The 14,308-nt window shown below is 45.6% G+C and overlaps 1 protein-coding gene across 5 annotated transcripts in view; it reads left to right on the top strand.

The window, feature by feature from the left end:
• Positions 1-9,525: 9,525 nt before the first annotated feature.
• The window catches only part of BICD1 (BICD cargo adaptor 1), a 190,936-nt gene continuing 186,153 nt past the window's right edge, over positions 9,526-14,308 (top strand). For all 5 annotated transcript variants that reach the window (XM_027793027.2, XM_055807813.1, XM_027793024.2 and 2 more), the window contains exon 1: positions 9,526-13,265. In XM_027793027.2, the coding sequence (XP_027648828.2) occupies positions 12,087-13,265 (1,179 nt within the window). In that variant the 5' untranslated portion in view covers positions 9,526-12,086. The remainder of the gene's footprint in view (positions 13,266-14,308) is intronic.

Genomic DNA, 14,308 nt, shown 5'->3' with positions numbered 1-14,308 from the left:
CTTCTTTTGGTGAGAAAAGATGACATGAGAACTTGCTATTGGGAACATAAGATTAGGGTCACCCTTTACCATGCTTTGCGTTCAGCAGTGCTGCATTTCTTCTGGCACTTTGTTAGCCACACAGTACTGGGAGATCTTTCTGTAACTCCTGGCTAGCAAGGTCAGTTCTGTCACTCTGAAGCACTAGCCCTTCTGCAAAAAAAATCCCAACCCCCAAAATGATAGAGGTTTTTATGCCACATCTCACAGAAGGTTTCTTTCGTGTGTTTGCTTCCAGTTGTAAAGCAGCCTAGAGTAAAAGAAACAAAAATTAAAAAAAAGAATTTTTTTTCAACTTACTTTGCTGCTCAAACTGTCAGGCAAACCATTTCCTTCAATTATAAACCGAAGGCAGAAGCTACAGATAGATTCCCTGACTCTGGAGCCTCCATGAGAAAAATTTTTAAGAACTGACTAGACAGACAGCTGTCAGGAATGGCTGAATAACTGCTGTCATTGGGAGGAGATGCATGAGAGGTCTGTCTGAGATCTCCTCTGATGCTGCGACTAGAATAGCCTTAGACGTGTGTTTAATACATTCACAATGTCACAATGAGTCCTTGCTGGCTTTGGCACATTTCATTATGCTGAGTGAAAAATAATTGGTCTCATCGGTATATACTTCTTTTCTATGTATTTTTAAGGATGGGGATGCATCACATGTATATTTTAGCAGTGTTCTGTCAGTACACAGCAGCTGAACCCAGCAATGATGACAGTGTTATTTAGATTAGAGTTTACATATAGAAATGCTGTGAATTTTCACCATATTAATGGGTTTGCAAGAGACGGGCTTCTTGTTTTTTATTTTATGCAATATAAATATGAAACTAAATGATGTGAAGAAGTGTGGCTTTTGTAGGACAACTTAGTATTTTCAATGGTATGGCAACAGGTGAAGCCTGGGGAAATCAGGGAGTATAAAGGGGAATGGAGAGAGGACAAAAAGAAAAGGAATATGCAGAACAGAGTGCTACACAGTGTCAAAGGGGGATTTAAGGAAAGCAAAGCTGCTTAAGGAGCAAACAAGCAGATTTTTTTCTCTCCCAGGGAACCAAATGAAGTTGCTTGGGAACTATTGACATACAAACCCATGAGAAAGAACAGAGAGTAGAAATGTAAAGCACTGATGCCTATGGCAAATAATACTTGCAGTAGGCAAGAGCTGTCCCTGCCCACTGCTACCCATTGTTCAGAAATGTCTGCAAATGATGCAGTGGGAGGTGCAGAAACACATCTGGAATTTACCACAAAATCCCACCTTCACCATCTAAAAGACCAAACACTCACGCTGGGCATTGTATGTTTCTGCTGTCCCTGTGTGTCAGCCACGGAGCTGCTGTAGTGGTTGAGAGGATGAGACGTCCTATGGGCTGCAGAACAGGTAAATGTGGCCTTTACATGTGTTGGAAGGTCTGCAACATTCAGCATGAAGTATTGTTTAGAGAAGTACTGATTTATTTCAGACGTCTCAAGGAATCGACACCATTAATACAGGGCCATCCGGTGCAAACATCAGATCTCTGTGATGTGGAGAAAATGAAACAAAAGGCAGCAGAGACCTTTATCTTTAAAGGCTTTTTTAAAATTCACACTGACAGTCAGTAGCTCACACTCCAAAGATTTAAGTATTTAGTTGTGTAGAGGTTAACTGCAGTCAGAGGAAGCAGTTTAGCCATGCTAAAGTAAACCTGAATTGGGACAGACTGTCGGGTTTAGGTGAGAGGGTTTTCGGGGAACGGTGCCTCAGGCAGTGCCTGTTCCTGGATTCCCAGCATCCCGATCCTCCCTGCTCCCTGAGCCAGCCTGGCAGCTTGTGATGCTGTGCACTGAATGGGGTCAGGGAAGTGATCCACTGGGAAATTTTGTTCACCTGTAATATTTTTTGCTTTTCTCTTTAAGCAAATTGCTCATTAAAAAGAAAATCGGGAGTCTCAGAGCAGCTAATGTAACCTCTACCTACATTTGTTGCATCCAGTCATTACAACCACAGCTGATTAACAGCAATAGTTTAAAACAAACTTTGCTTAACAGTGAGGTTTCTTTTCCCCTTAGGCTGCCAACAGCTTTCCCGTATATAATCTCATTTTCCAACATCAAGTCTCATCTACCAGGCTGGCTATAATAGCCCTTTCATTTCATTATTTTTTAGTGCTTAGTCACCTAAGTACGTCTTCTCTTGATATTTTTATTCAAGCAGTAGAATCTGGAGTGCATGAAGCCCCAGAGTGAAAAGAGAGCCACACACTGGAGCAGGCGGCTGGCTTGTCAGCTCAGGCAGCTCCTTTCCTGACACCTATTTCCCGTGAGCATGGGAGCAGCAATGTACCGCTGGCTGTGTTTCCTGAAGGGCCGGGAAGGGAGGACCCATTTCACTCTCCAGTCATATCCCCAGACACTGCTGACAAGGATCAGATGGCAGGTTGCCATCCCTGAGGGCTGCGCGGGGTGGACAAACCCCTGCCACCCTCCGTTCTGCCTCTGGTCTGCCGAGAACTCCCTTCTCAGCCAGTCTCACAAGTCTTACACATTTCCCATATGTCTTCTCATTTTCTTTTTATTTTCTTCTTACTGTCATTGCCAAAGTCATCCTTCCACCCCCCTTTCTCTTTTTCTGTATTTTTCTAGTTCCCGTCTGTCACAGGTGGAAAAGAAAAACCAAACAATGAGATACTGCCAAGCTCAACGTATGCAGTTCACCAAGCACAGGACAGGCTGTGTGAGGAGAAGCTACACACATGGGCACATACATGCACACGCAGAATTAACTGAGACCTTCACCGTGCACAGTGAATTGGCACAGTCAAGCTCAGGGGAATGTGACACTTGCTCTCTCCAACCTGCCTCCGTGTTGGGCTCTGGGAAGCAGCTCAGCACCAACATATGATGGTTCCACCTTAAGCGATCTGCTTCCATGAGGTGTTGGACATCTTCAAAGCAATGACTCCCCCCAGTCTCTATTACTCTCTAAAGCTGGGGGACTTAACAGCCAGATGTCAACACAGGTCATCAGCCAAATCTGTCAACAATACCTCTTTCCCAGCCGTTTCAGATATTGCTCTTCAGTCACTTGTTGATTCAGCCTGTCCCAAGGCTCATCACACTCAGGCATTTGCATTATCCTACCAGCCATAGATCATTACACTCAGTAACACAACCCTTGATCAAGGTAATGATCATAATGGCTCTGTAATACCATTATTTATAAACAAGTATATAAATAAATGTGTGCCTGTGGGTGTTTAAGCCTTGTTTTGTGTTTACTTAACATCAAATCGCAACTGTTTGCTGTAAAAGACAATGATAAAGTATATCCTGCTTGCCTTTTCCTTTGGATAACCTTGAAGTGTGTGCATAAACGTGCATCTGTTCCAGCTTTCCATGGGTTGGACTCAAAGAATGCCAGCTAACGGCCATAGAGGTGATCCAAGAGACATGTCTCCCCTGACCATTCCTATCAGGAATCGCTTGTTCAAAACAAGTCCCACATCCTGCTAATTCATTTTCAAAACATGTTTCTACTCTGACAGATCCCTTGCAGAGAGAATCTGTGACCAGTTTGCAAATCAGCCTTCCCTTCTGCATTTAACATCAGTGAATTGCCAAATCCCTTAAAATGTAGCAACTGCCATTTTCCGACAATATTAAAGAGAAGGAATCTCTTAAAGAAAAGCAGGGAGGAGAAAGGGGTTAGTATTTGATTTTCTCCTTGTATCTGGGCATTTGTATTGTCTTCTCCATGGTGGTGATTTTTCTGATTGAAAGCTGTTTCCTGTTTATTCAGTTGACTGTCAACAACAGCTTTGAGTGATCAGCAGCAGACATCAGGGCAGCTGGAAGTCAGGCAGAAGCAGGAGGACAATCAGGTGCCCAAATTTATTTTCCCATAGTTGTACTGAATGCTCCAAAGCACTTTCCTTCTTTCAGATAAGTTTGTCTCTATCTGTGTTTGCAGAGATTGTTCCATTTATATCATATAGACAAATGTGACAATAATAGCTGCCTGAGTTTTCAGACAGCCTGAAAATTGGGAAGATTCATGAACTTATTAATCTTAAAAGGAATAATAAATGGTAATCATCAGGCATCAATGTTAAATAATATAAAGATGTATTACCTTTGCTTATCAAAGCAGGCAAGAATGAGAGGTGTGATCAGAGATGATGTCAACAGCAGAACTGAGATGTTCTGCAGGACTATACAATCTGGTACCACAGCTATAGTATGATCTTTACATGGACTTTGCTTGTAACTAGGTTTTCAGAAGATATTATCACTTGTGTATTCTACGTAGGACATCATGGAGCAGTTATTTCATATGTTGTCCTATATAGCTGAGTTGTTTCAGCTTTTCACAAGGCTATTTTGGGACTTACCGAGAGCTGAGCAGAAGACGTACAGCTCCCCTTCTTTTCAGGTCCCCTTACATGAGCAGAACTATTCTCTCTTCTATCTTCTTCTGTACTACCCACATTCACATTTGCCGTTCACAGGCTGTCTCTGAAGCTTTTCCATGTAGTATCTCCAGGAGCTCATGGGGGAAGCAGTAGCAGATGGGTTCCTTGCATCAAAGGAATTGCCATCTGTCATTTCTTTTCCCAATTTTGTACAACGCTGGCAACCATTTGATTGTTTCTTCTGTTCTCCCTTGATCCTCTGCTGCCCAGTTGGGCAAACTAAGGTAGGCAAATAGCAGCATCCCTCTTGCCTTGTTGCCTGGTTATACCAGCAACTCCTTCTAAGCAACAGTAACATTCAGCACCCAAAGGTGGTTATAACCACACTTCACAGACTTCCCATGCCAAGGTCCAAATGCTACACGTTCAGAATCTCCTAATCATCCAAGAAGGAATGAAAAAAGCCTCAGGAGACAACCTCACAGAAACTCCCAATTAACTTTATCCCCCTTCCAAACATATCAGGAAAGGCTCTGGCACTGTGGGATTGGTTTACTCTACTCTTAGACAGTTATAGCTAGATACATTCATATAGCTGTTGTTAAAATACAACGTGATACCTTCCTGCATATCATCATTGACAAGACTTTCTTTTGAAAGAAAAATGCTTCATCCCAAAATCTTACTGTGTTTCTCACCAGTAGACCTCTAGGAATTCAGTCATATTTTCTGGTCTGTAAGGTCAGGGTTGGCAACTACTAATCTGCAGGTGTAGTTATAGTCCATCTCTCCTGGACCTCAGAGGTTCATTCAGCAACTGGGGGTTTTTGTTTTGTTTTGCTTTTTAAAATAAAGGTCTTGCTTGTGAGCAAAAGCTGGAACCAGATACCAGCAAATTTTGACCTGGCTCAGAAAGAATAAGACAAATAAAAATAGCCCCAAATATTGTGGGAAAACAAACCGCAAAGAAAATATCCTTAGGATTCTTTATGGGTTTCAATTTTTTTTTAAGGATCAGATTTGACAATACAGATTTCACATGAAATAATTTTATCCAGTTCTTTTTTCAGGTATTCCAATCCTTGTCTGCGTGTTAAATAATGTAATTATTATAAGAAGCATTTATAGTATAAATGCAATTATTAAAAAAAAAAACTTCTAGAGAGATTTTAAAGTAGTTAAGCTTGTGATACCCTGTTTTATGATAAACCAACCATTTCATCCAAGACATACAAAGCGTGAGTGGGAAATGTCATACTGAAGTCAATCTGCAGTTGAAGATCTTAATCTCCTAATTGTGCTTTGACTTTTCTCTTACCTGAGGAAAATAATTGTAGCTTTGATCTACATGCTTTCTTTGTAAGCCTTTATTTTAGCATTTTAAATACACCCCCCCTGTATTAGGTATTTTGGCAAAAGTCTAATGAAACCCAGTTTTATAGGATAGTGTCATAAATCTGGCACCTTTCCCAAATACCACACTCACTTAATAGAAACACAATGCAATTTTCTTTGTGTTGTATGTTCTGCATTCATTGTAATGTGTGTTTTGCAGCTGTATTTGAGAGAAGGCCATAACCAACTATTCCTGAGTGCTAAAATATTAGCTTTTAGCTTTTTTAAAAAAGCTGAATCGTACGTCTTTTTTAGTGTCTGAATCGTATTTTACTAATATTATCAACACAGCATTATAATTAGATTCCACACAAAAATTTCAGTTTCTCTCTCAGCCATCATCTGTAAATGTTTTTAGTCATTGATGCATGATACGGAATGCAAGGCAAATGCTAACTTTAGCAGAAATAAGTGCTCTTTGAAGCTATGTGTAATAGGTGCACTGCAGATACCAGGCTCGCAGTTTCAAGACAAGGCACACTGTTAAATACAAATTTGTTCCTCTCCTACACTAACCACTTCTGAGGAGAACAATCAGTATAAATGGGGCCATAAGCTGCAGTTTGTTTATTTCAGTCAGCTCCTATTTCAAACAGTGGATCTACCTATTAATCTGATTTTGCCAGCTGATTTGGCACATACTGTGATGATAGGAGGAAGCCCAGGAACTGGGTAGCTCTGCACTCACTCCAAAGATGGGACTTGACATAATAAAAGGAAGGAGAAGAATGGAGGAATAATGTATAGCTTCACTGCACTTTCCAGAAAGACACTAAAGGTGATTGAGCAAATGATTTGCGAGAGTCTGGGAAAAAAAATAATAATCAGGTTTAAGAAGTAGAATTGCCAAGAAAAAAGGGATTGGACCTGCCCCTTTCTGCTTTAAGGGGAGCAGCTGGCTGGGTGGGTAAGTGGCAGTGGGAGGTTTGGGTCACCTCTGCCAGAGCAAAAAGCTGTTGTTGAGTGGAGGGACCGGGTGCTCCAGGCAGTAAAGCCCCTGGTTAATCTCCACAGGTACAGTCTCATCTTGGGGGATCATTACTGACGGCTTGATGGCAGCGTGACAACTTTGTGCTGGGGTGCTGGGGAGCAGTAGATGGGCTGTCTGGCAGCCATGGGGAGGACCCCCATGCATTCAGGGCACCAGCCTGGTGCTGAGCTGGTGGGGACCATGGGAGGGAGGTGGCCATTCCCAAGCAGGGAGAGCTAGGGGCTGTGGCCAGCAGGCAGGCTCTGAGGAGTTTGAATTCGTGCAGGTTTTGGCATATTTCTGCTTAAAAAACCCTCAGCTGTTGTGAAGGCAAAACCCCAACATGCTGTTATTATGCTGGATTTGTGTTAAATATGGCAAAGTCAACTGTGTGTAGTGAAGAAACTGCCTGATCTGATTCTGCTCTTTGGGAATGAAAAATGTTTGGACAAAGAGCAGCTGATCACGCATTTGTATGACTTTGTTGATGCCTCTGTAAAGAAATGATTGTGGGCCTTTTGGAAGAGGATGTTCAAAATGATCTTGAGCAGGGTCAAGGTGCAAAGTGCAGCCAGGAAGCAGTGGAGACTGTCCCATCGCTCTGCCGAAGCTCAGAGAGGGGAAGTGGAGCTGAACTTGTCACTGCTGGAAGGTTCCAGTCTCCTAAAAACAAGCTGCCTTGCTTCTCCACATCACCGGGCTCTCAGTAGGCACAGCACTGGGGGCCTGGCTTTCCAAGGCTCTGGCAAAAGAAGGTGTTTCAGGATATAGTTATGTGGTACTCATATCTCATAACAATCTGCTGCCCTAGATGGCTGGCTACTTTGCAGTTTGCCTGAGCCCCAGCTCTAGTGGTTTTCTGGGCAAGGACGTTTTTACGGTTCACCTAAGATAAACCACGTTCTCCCTTCTCCTCCCAGTTTTAAATTTGGCTGATAAAGAACATTTTGCACCATGACACTAATTTATCTAGGCTAAATTGCTGAGAAGCTGTTTGGACAAAGTATTCTAGGTGGACAGATCTTCCTTGTGTCACAGAAAAGTGCCTAGTAGTTTAAATAGGTGTAATAATATTTTCTGTGCTTTTTTCAACCTTTTTTTTTTTTTTTCTGTACTATGTCTCTGTATAGAGTGGCAGAGCTGTGTCTTGGGTCTTGAGCCCAGGGGCAATGCTGTCAGTTAAAACTCAGCTGATGTCTGTGAACCTGAATCAAAACTCATGTGCAACACTCACCAAAAGCAGCACCCTTTCAGTCTGAGGTGGTATTATTCACTTTAAAGAATAATAATTCACATTCTTTGCATAGTCTGTATTTTTTCTGTACTGTAGGTATCAGTTTGCTACTTAGTTTTAGTTGACTATGTTTTCTAAATGTCCTTATAATTTATTTTTGGTAGTTTTCTTGTAAAACTAGTTTTTGGTTCTCTAACCCCTGCTCATTACACACAAAACATTCTGCCAACTGTTTTTGTACAGTCCTTTTTTTTGTGATTTCCTTGTTGAATTGTTCTGTTTTATCCCATTCTTCCTTTAGGCTTCGGTATGCTCTACATTAGTGGGTTTCGACCTTTTCAGGTTTTTGGGGCCCAAAATTATTCTGGTGGGGATACAGGATGCTATACACCAATTTTAAGTCCACTTGATAATAGGCTTTTTTAAAAAATACTGATTTATTTACCTTTGCAGACCCTTTAAAGGTTGCTCACAGAGGACTCACATGAGGACACTGCTGTTTGAAAACCTTTCTTCTGAATATTGACACTCATGTTAATCACCATAACATCATTACTTTTCATTATATGCATTATTGCTTATTAGCTCCTGTGTTTAGTTTCCCTTAATATTCTCTATAAACTAATTTTCTTAAAACCTATTACTATTTCTATTGCACTAGGATCTTGAAATATCTTTTTAAATTTCATTTTCTCCTCAGTGACTCCCTTTTATCTCTTGGCTGGTCATTCATTACAAATGTGGTGCTTATATTCAGTACTTAAGAAGACCTGGCAATATAACAGCTACTTGTTTATTTCCAAACCAGACCCAGTACAGTTGCCATACTGCCTTCCCTCAGTGCTTTTCTCCTCTTTTCACTTTCAGGAAATCCATCCCATTCTTACTAACAGTGACAGATTGGTCCTCATAACTTTTTTTTTTCCTTTGGCCACTCTAGCAAGTCTGCCAAACACCACTAATTAGCAGTTGTTAGATATGGGCTCCAGTCCTCAGAGGTGTTCCATACACATGTTTCAAAGCGCTTTCTGTGTATGTGTAGGTGCAGAGATTCAGCCATCTGCAATATGGTAGAGGGTGGCTTTCAAAGCAGCGCTTCTACTAAGATGTAGAACCAGTAGTTCATTTCATATAGCTCACTAAATGCTTCTTTGAGCTGCAATTTGGATAATATTCTCTTGAGCAAGATCTGAACTGTAGCATTTTGCCTGTCCTTGAATATCTGAATGTCTCAAAAAATGTGTAAACAGAACAGCATTTTTTGGTACTGGGCCCTACTATCCTTAGTTTAAGATTCCTAGTAGTATCCCATGCCAGGAATTCAAAGGGCAATTTCTGCCCATGAAATGGATGCAATCAGAAGGAGGCTTGTTTTATGAGGGTATGTTGAATGTCACTAAATGACTACAGACTGGTTTGAAATATTCATGTGAAAGGGGTGCATGAGGGCAAAATAAAGGAGAAATAACAGTTCAGAGTGATATGCCAACCTTTAATAAGATCAGGGCATGTTTTTTGAGCTGGGGGAGGCAGAAAATATGAGTATTGTAGCAGGACTTAAACCAATATGAGGTGATGCATGCCTGAGTGGTGAGATTATTTTTAAATGCCCATATCATTGTTCATAGCTGTCTGCACTGATAAGTAGGCTCCGAAAGGTACCACATCTGCGACTGAGACCAGCACTTTGCTGGCACCACTGTACGGTCACTTGAATCCATACATTGTTATGTAAGCAAGAAGTCTCCATCAAATGAGGTCCCGTTACTTCAGTTATGAGATCCTCAGTAGAGAATGACCACCTTTGGGTCATACTGCAACACTTCCTTCTTTAATGATGTCTTTTCCTATAACTAAGATGCTATTTATGGGGCTATCCATCTTTTCTTGTCTCCACAGAGTCAGGAATGAGGTGAATCAGAGCTCCTTATACTGGGGAGAAGAGCTTGAGTATATTTCAGATCCACCAGTGACCTGAGTAGTCCATTATAAATATAGATGGAGGAGTCTCAACAGTAGAATATAGATGCTAGTTTAAAGGCCTAAGAAAAGGCATGGATGTGAAAGGCGGGATTCATTTAATTAAATGTATATATGTGTCTGAATGTATATATCTATGCTGGCCATGCCAGGTCCTCTGTAGTCAGTGGAGAGAAACTGACAATTGGGGACTTTTAAAAGAAGATTTTTAAAGAAGCAGACTTCTACAACAAAGACAAATATCACCAAAGGAGCAAGATTTGATAATGGATATGTTTAGTAGGCAAGGCGCCAGAATAAACTGGTGCTAAGTATAGCAACTCATGGGCATGCTGGGTGTTTTCAATTTAGAGCTGCTGCAGGACCTCCAGTTTACAGATGCTTCCCTACAGTCACTGTGAACTTCTGCACAGTGCACAATAGCTGGACTTCATTCTTGTGAGGTATTGCAGAAAAACTGACACATTCTAACAGGCACACTCTGGGGTGCAGATGTTCAGACATGTGGTGAGGCTGCCCTTGGGTTGTGAGATTGCCAACTGAATGATGTTAAATGGAGTGACATCAAGGCTAGATTAGCTATGGGCATCTGGTTGCTTCAACCTGATTCCACACTGTTCTTGACCCAACCGCTCATTTTCAGTGCTGGTTTTAAGCTGGTTTTTTTGATCCGTTCCTGAATGCGTGTTCACCAAAGGCTTGCTTGCACAGTGGCCTAGATTGAAAGCTGAGGAAGACAGCTAAACTAGAACTTGTAAAAAACTTGAGACAATATTTTGCTCCTGCTTTGGGTTTGTTTTGGTTTTTTTTTCCCCCTTTTCTAATTTATGGAACCTTCCATCTTCTTTTAAGAAAAGGAGGTTGAGGTTAGGCATACAGTTGGGGTACTGGTGTTTTCCTCTCTGTTTTGACACTCAGTCATTGACGAGAGCCACTCACTCCCCTTCTCTATTAATATTCATACTTGTTTCTTTCCTATTACAATTCATGCTTGTTTCTACAGTAGAATCTATTAAAATGTGCATTTCTGGAAGCTGCTTTCAAGCTACAAAATTGACAGAACCTCTATTACTTTCCTTGCTTCTGCCATTTATGTTCTAGGCAATAAGAAGTGTTTACGCAGGCTAGATTACAATGTGTTAGTTATGAATGCATGCATATGTATTTATAAAGTGAGTCTATGTTACATGCTGTATGCGTATATTGTATAACTAGTGTCAGTGCTTCCATTTCCAGATCTCAAAGCACTTTGCTGAGGAATCTAAACATTTTTACCTCATTTTTAGACAAGGGAAGCAGAGGCAGAAAGGGATGTGGCTTGTTTAAAACCACATTGTTAATGTGGTCAGCAAGAAAGGGAATCTGTCTTTGATTTTCAATACAGTGCTGCACTGGTGGGCAGCAATATCCATCTTGTACACGTAACTTTTTTTTTTTAAAAAAAAACCTTCCTTTTGATGGAAATTTTAACTCAATTGTTAAATTTTAAAGACTTTATGTTGCTGTTATTTTAGAAAGAAAAAAAAAGAGATGTTTGTAGAGTGTGAAAACCCAGTCCTGCTAGTATCTAGAGCCAAACTTGGTTGATATCAACGGGATCAGGTCTCTGTTTGCAGGCCAGAGTTTGAAGAAATGGTAAACTTGGGCTGACTCCTAGCACCAAACAAAAAAGGCTGTGCCATGGGACATTAGGCCATCGATCCAGGATGAACTCACTCTTCCAGTTCAAATATGTAAAATGCCCCTAATCCGGTGTGCTAACTTTTTACTGGCGGCTTTGTATGAGATCAGTTACTGTCTGTCTGCACCACTCTAATTTTATGCTGGACAAGTAGCATCTGTCTTTCTGCAGCCAGCATAAAGCCAGTATAAAACTAACATAATCTATGCATTAGGCCCCCCAGTTAATTTGGCAGAAAAACAATGGTGTGGCCGCCTCTGATCTGCATCAGTTCTGCCCTGCTGTCTAACCAGCAGCGCAGGTCTTGCGCTAGCGGTCATGCAAGTGCGGCCTTAGCTCGATGGCCCAATCCCGCCGCTGTTTCACATCCAGGTTTCCTTGCCCATTCCCATGTGCATTCATCGGGGACAGGGCAGGGAGCAGGGAGCTCTTCCTTCCCAGCTTCCCGAAGAGGCAGGGTACCACTCGAGGCTGCGCAGCTGCTCCCGCGGTGTGCTGGGCTGCATCTCCCTTCCCGCTTCCAGCAGCGCCGCCGCTAACGCGCCCATCGCCGCAACGCGCTACGAAAAGCCGAGAGGCGCCGAAACGGCAGGGCGGCGGGAGCCCCGGGGCGGCGGAGCGCGGAGAGGGGGCCCGGCGGCGCCAGGAGCGGCTCCGCACACGCGGCCCTGCACACGCACCCGCAGCTCCGCGCACGCACACGCGGCCCCGCACACGCAGCCCCGCGGCGGCCAGCACAGGGTGGCGGCCCGGCCAGCGGCGCTGCGGACTCCGGCTGCCCCCGCCTCGGCTGCCTCTGCCCGTGCCCCCGCGCCTCGGAGCCGCGTCCCCGGTTCCCCGGCGGGGAACGCCGGACCTGGCGACGCTGTCCTCGTGAAGCGCGCAGGGGAGGGACCGGGCGGGGGGGGGGCGGCGGTGCCGGCTCCCCGGGAGGAGGCGGGCGCCAGCAGCAGCATCTCCCCGGCAGCCGCCGCACGAAGGCGCCTCCCGGCCGCTCCACCCGCCGCCCCGGCCTCCAGCGCGCCGCCGCCTCCCCGGGCAGCGGGGGCTCGGCCCGCCCGGCCCAGGCGCCCCCGCCGCCGGCAGCCGGGGCCGCCGCAGGGCCGGGAGAGGCGAACGCGGCCTCCCCGCCTCTCGGGCGGCCGCGGGGAGGGTGGGGGGCGGCCCGCGGGTGCGGCGGGGCGGCGCGGCCCCGCGCTCGGCGGCGGCTGCCGCAGGCGGCCCCGGTCGCCATCCCCGTCGCCACCGCAGGCCGCCGGCGGCGGTGCCGGTGCCGGTGCCGCCCCTCGGCCGCGCCCGCCCCCTGGCTGCCTCGGCGGCGCGGCGGCGCGGCGGCGCGGCAGTGCCGGCGGGGCTATGGCTGCGGAGGAGGTGCTGCAGGGCGCGGACCATTACAAGAGCGAGATCGAGCGGCTGACCCGGGAGCTCTCCGAGACGACCCACGAGAAGATACAGGCGGCGGAGTATGGGCTGGTGGTGCTGGAGGAGAAGCTCACCCTCAAGCAGCAGTACGACGAGCTGGAGGCGGAGTATGACGGCCTCAAGCAGGAGCTGGAGCAGCTGAAGGAGGTGAGCGATCCCAGGCTTTTGTCTCTCCCCGCTGCCCCGGGGCGCGCAGCCCCGCCGGGTGCGGGGGGGTGCGAGGACACTCCACGCGTGTCCCTGCCCGGAGCCCCGGGCCACCCCCTGCAGGTGAGCGAGCAAAGATGCCCGGGCCCGGGGGCGGCTGCGGGGATTCGTGGGGTGGGGAGAAGGGGTTTCCCGGGGCCGGAGGATCAGCCGGGACCGCGGAGCTTAAGGACGGATTACACGAGATTGCAACCCCCCTGCCCTGGGAAATTTCCCTGGAGCCGGGGCCGCGCTCCAGCCCCCGCCGCCGGCGGCCACAACTTCTGGGAAGGGGCATTTGCAGCAGCGGAGGGTACCGCCGGCCGCACCTGCATCGGCCACGGCTTTTTTAGGAAGAGGAGATGAAACAGCCCGTGGGATGATTGCTGAGCAAACCCAGTGTGTGAGGACTCGGGATCTGTGTAAACACTTGTCTGCAGTGCGCGAGGAGGGAGACGGTTCCTTTCGAAGTTATTTATAGACCCGCTTTATTCTGCCAGTGGGGGGAATCGCTGTCACTAAGGGGGGGTGAAGCAGCTATTCAGTAGTCTCGAGGTCACCCCCCATCAGTGGAAATTAAACTTCTGCGTCATGCTGAAAGGATGAAATATTTGAGTGGAGAGGTGGTTTTGCTTTATCTTTCAAATGTGGTTTTGTAACATCCAAAAAGTATAAAGTGGGCGAGGGCAGCAGCTCACCTTTCAGCTTTGCTTAAACGTGACTCTGAAAAACCGTCGCTTTTCCCATGGTCATCGTCAGGGGAAGGAACTTGAGAGCCGTACAGTGCACAGGCACGGCAGCTGCCGAGGGGGGGGGCGGGGGGGGGGGCGTGCACACGTCTGCAGCACGCATCTCTAGGGTTTTTGGGGGGTTATGCTACCTTAGAATGGAACTGCTTACATATTTTGTAAAGAGAAGAGGAAGTGTCACACGGGTAGGCTTCCAAATTTGAAAGGTATCCTTTCGTTCTACAAAAATATATTGCTGTATAAAAGGAACAGAAA

This window comes from Falco peregrinus, chromosome 6 (assembly GCF_023634155.1).
Source record: "Falco peregrinus isolate bFalPer1 chromosome 6, bFalPer1.pri, whole genome shotgun sequence".
Taxonomy (NCBI): Eukaryota; Metazoa; Chordata; class Aves; order Falconiformes; family Falconidae; genus Falco; species Falco peregrinus.
Note: the sequence above shows the minus strand (reverse complement) of the source record. Positions and strands in the feature narration are given on the sequence as shown.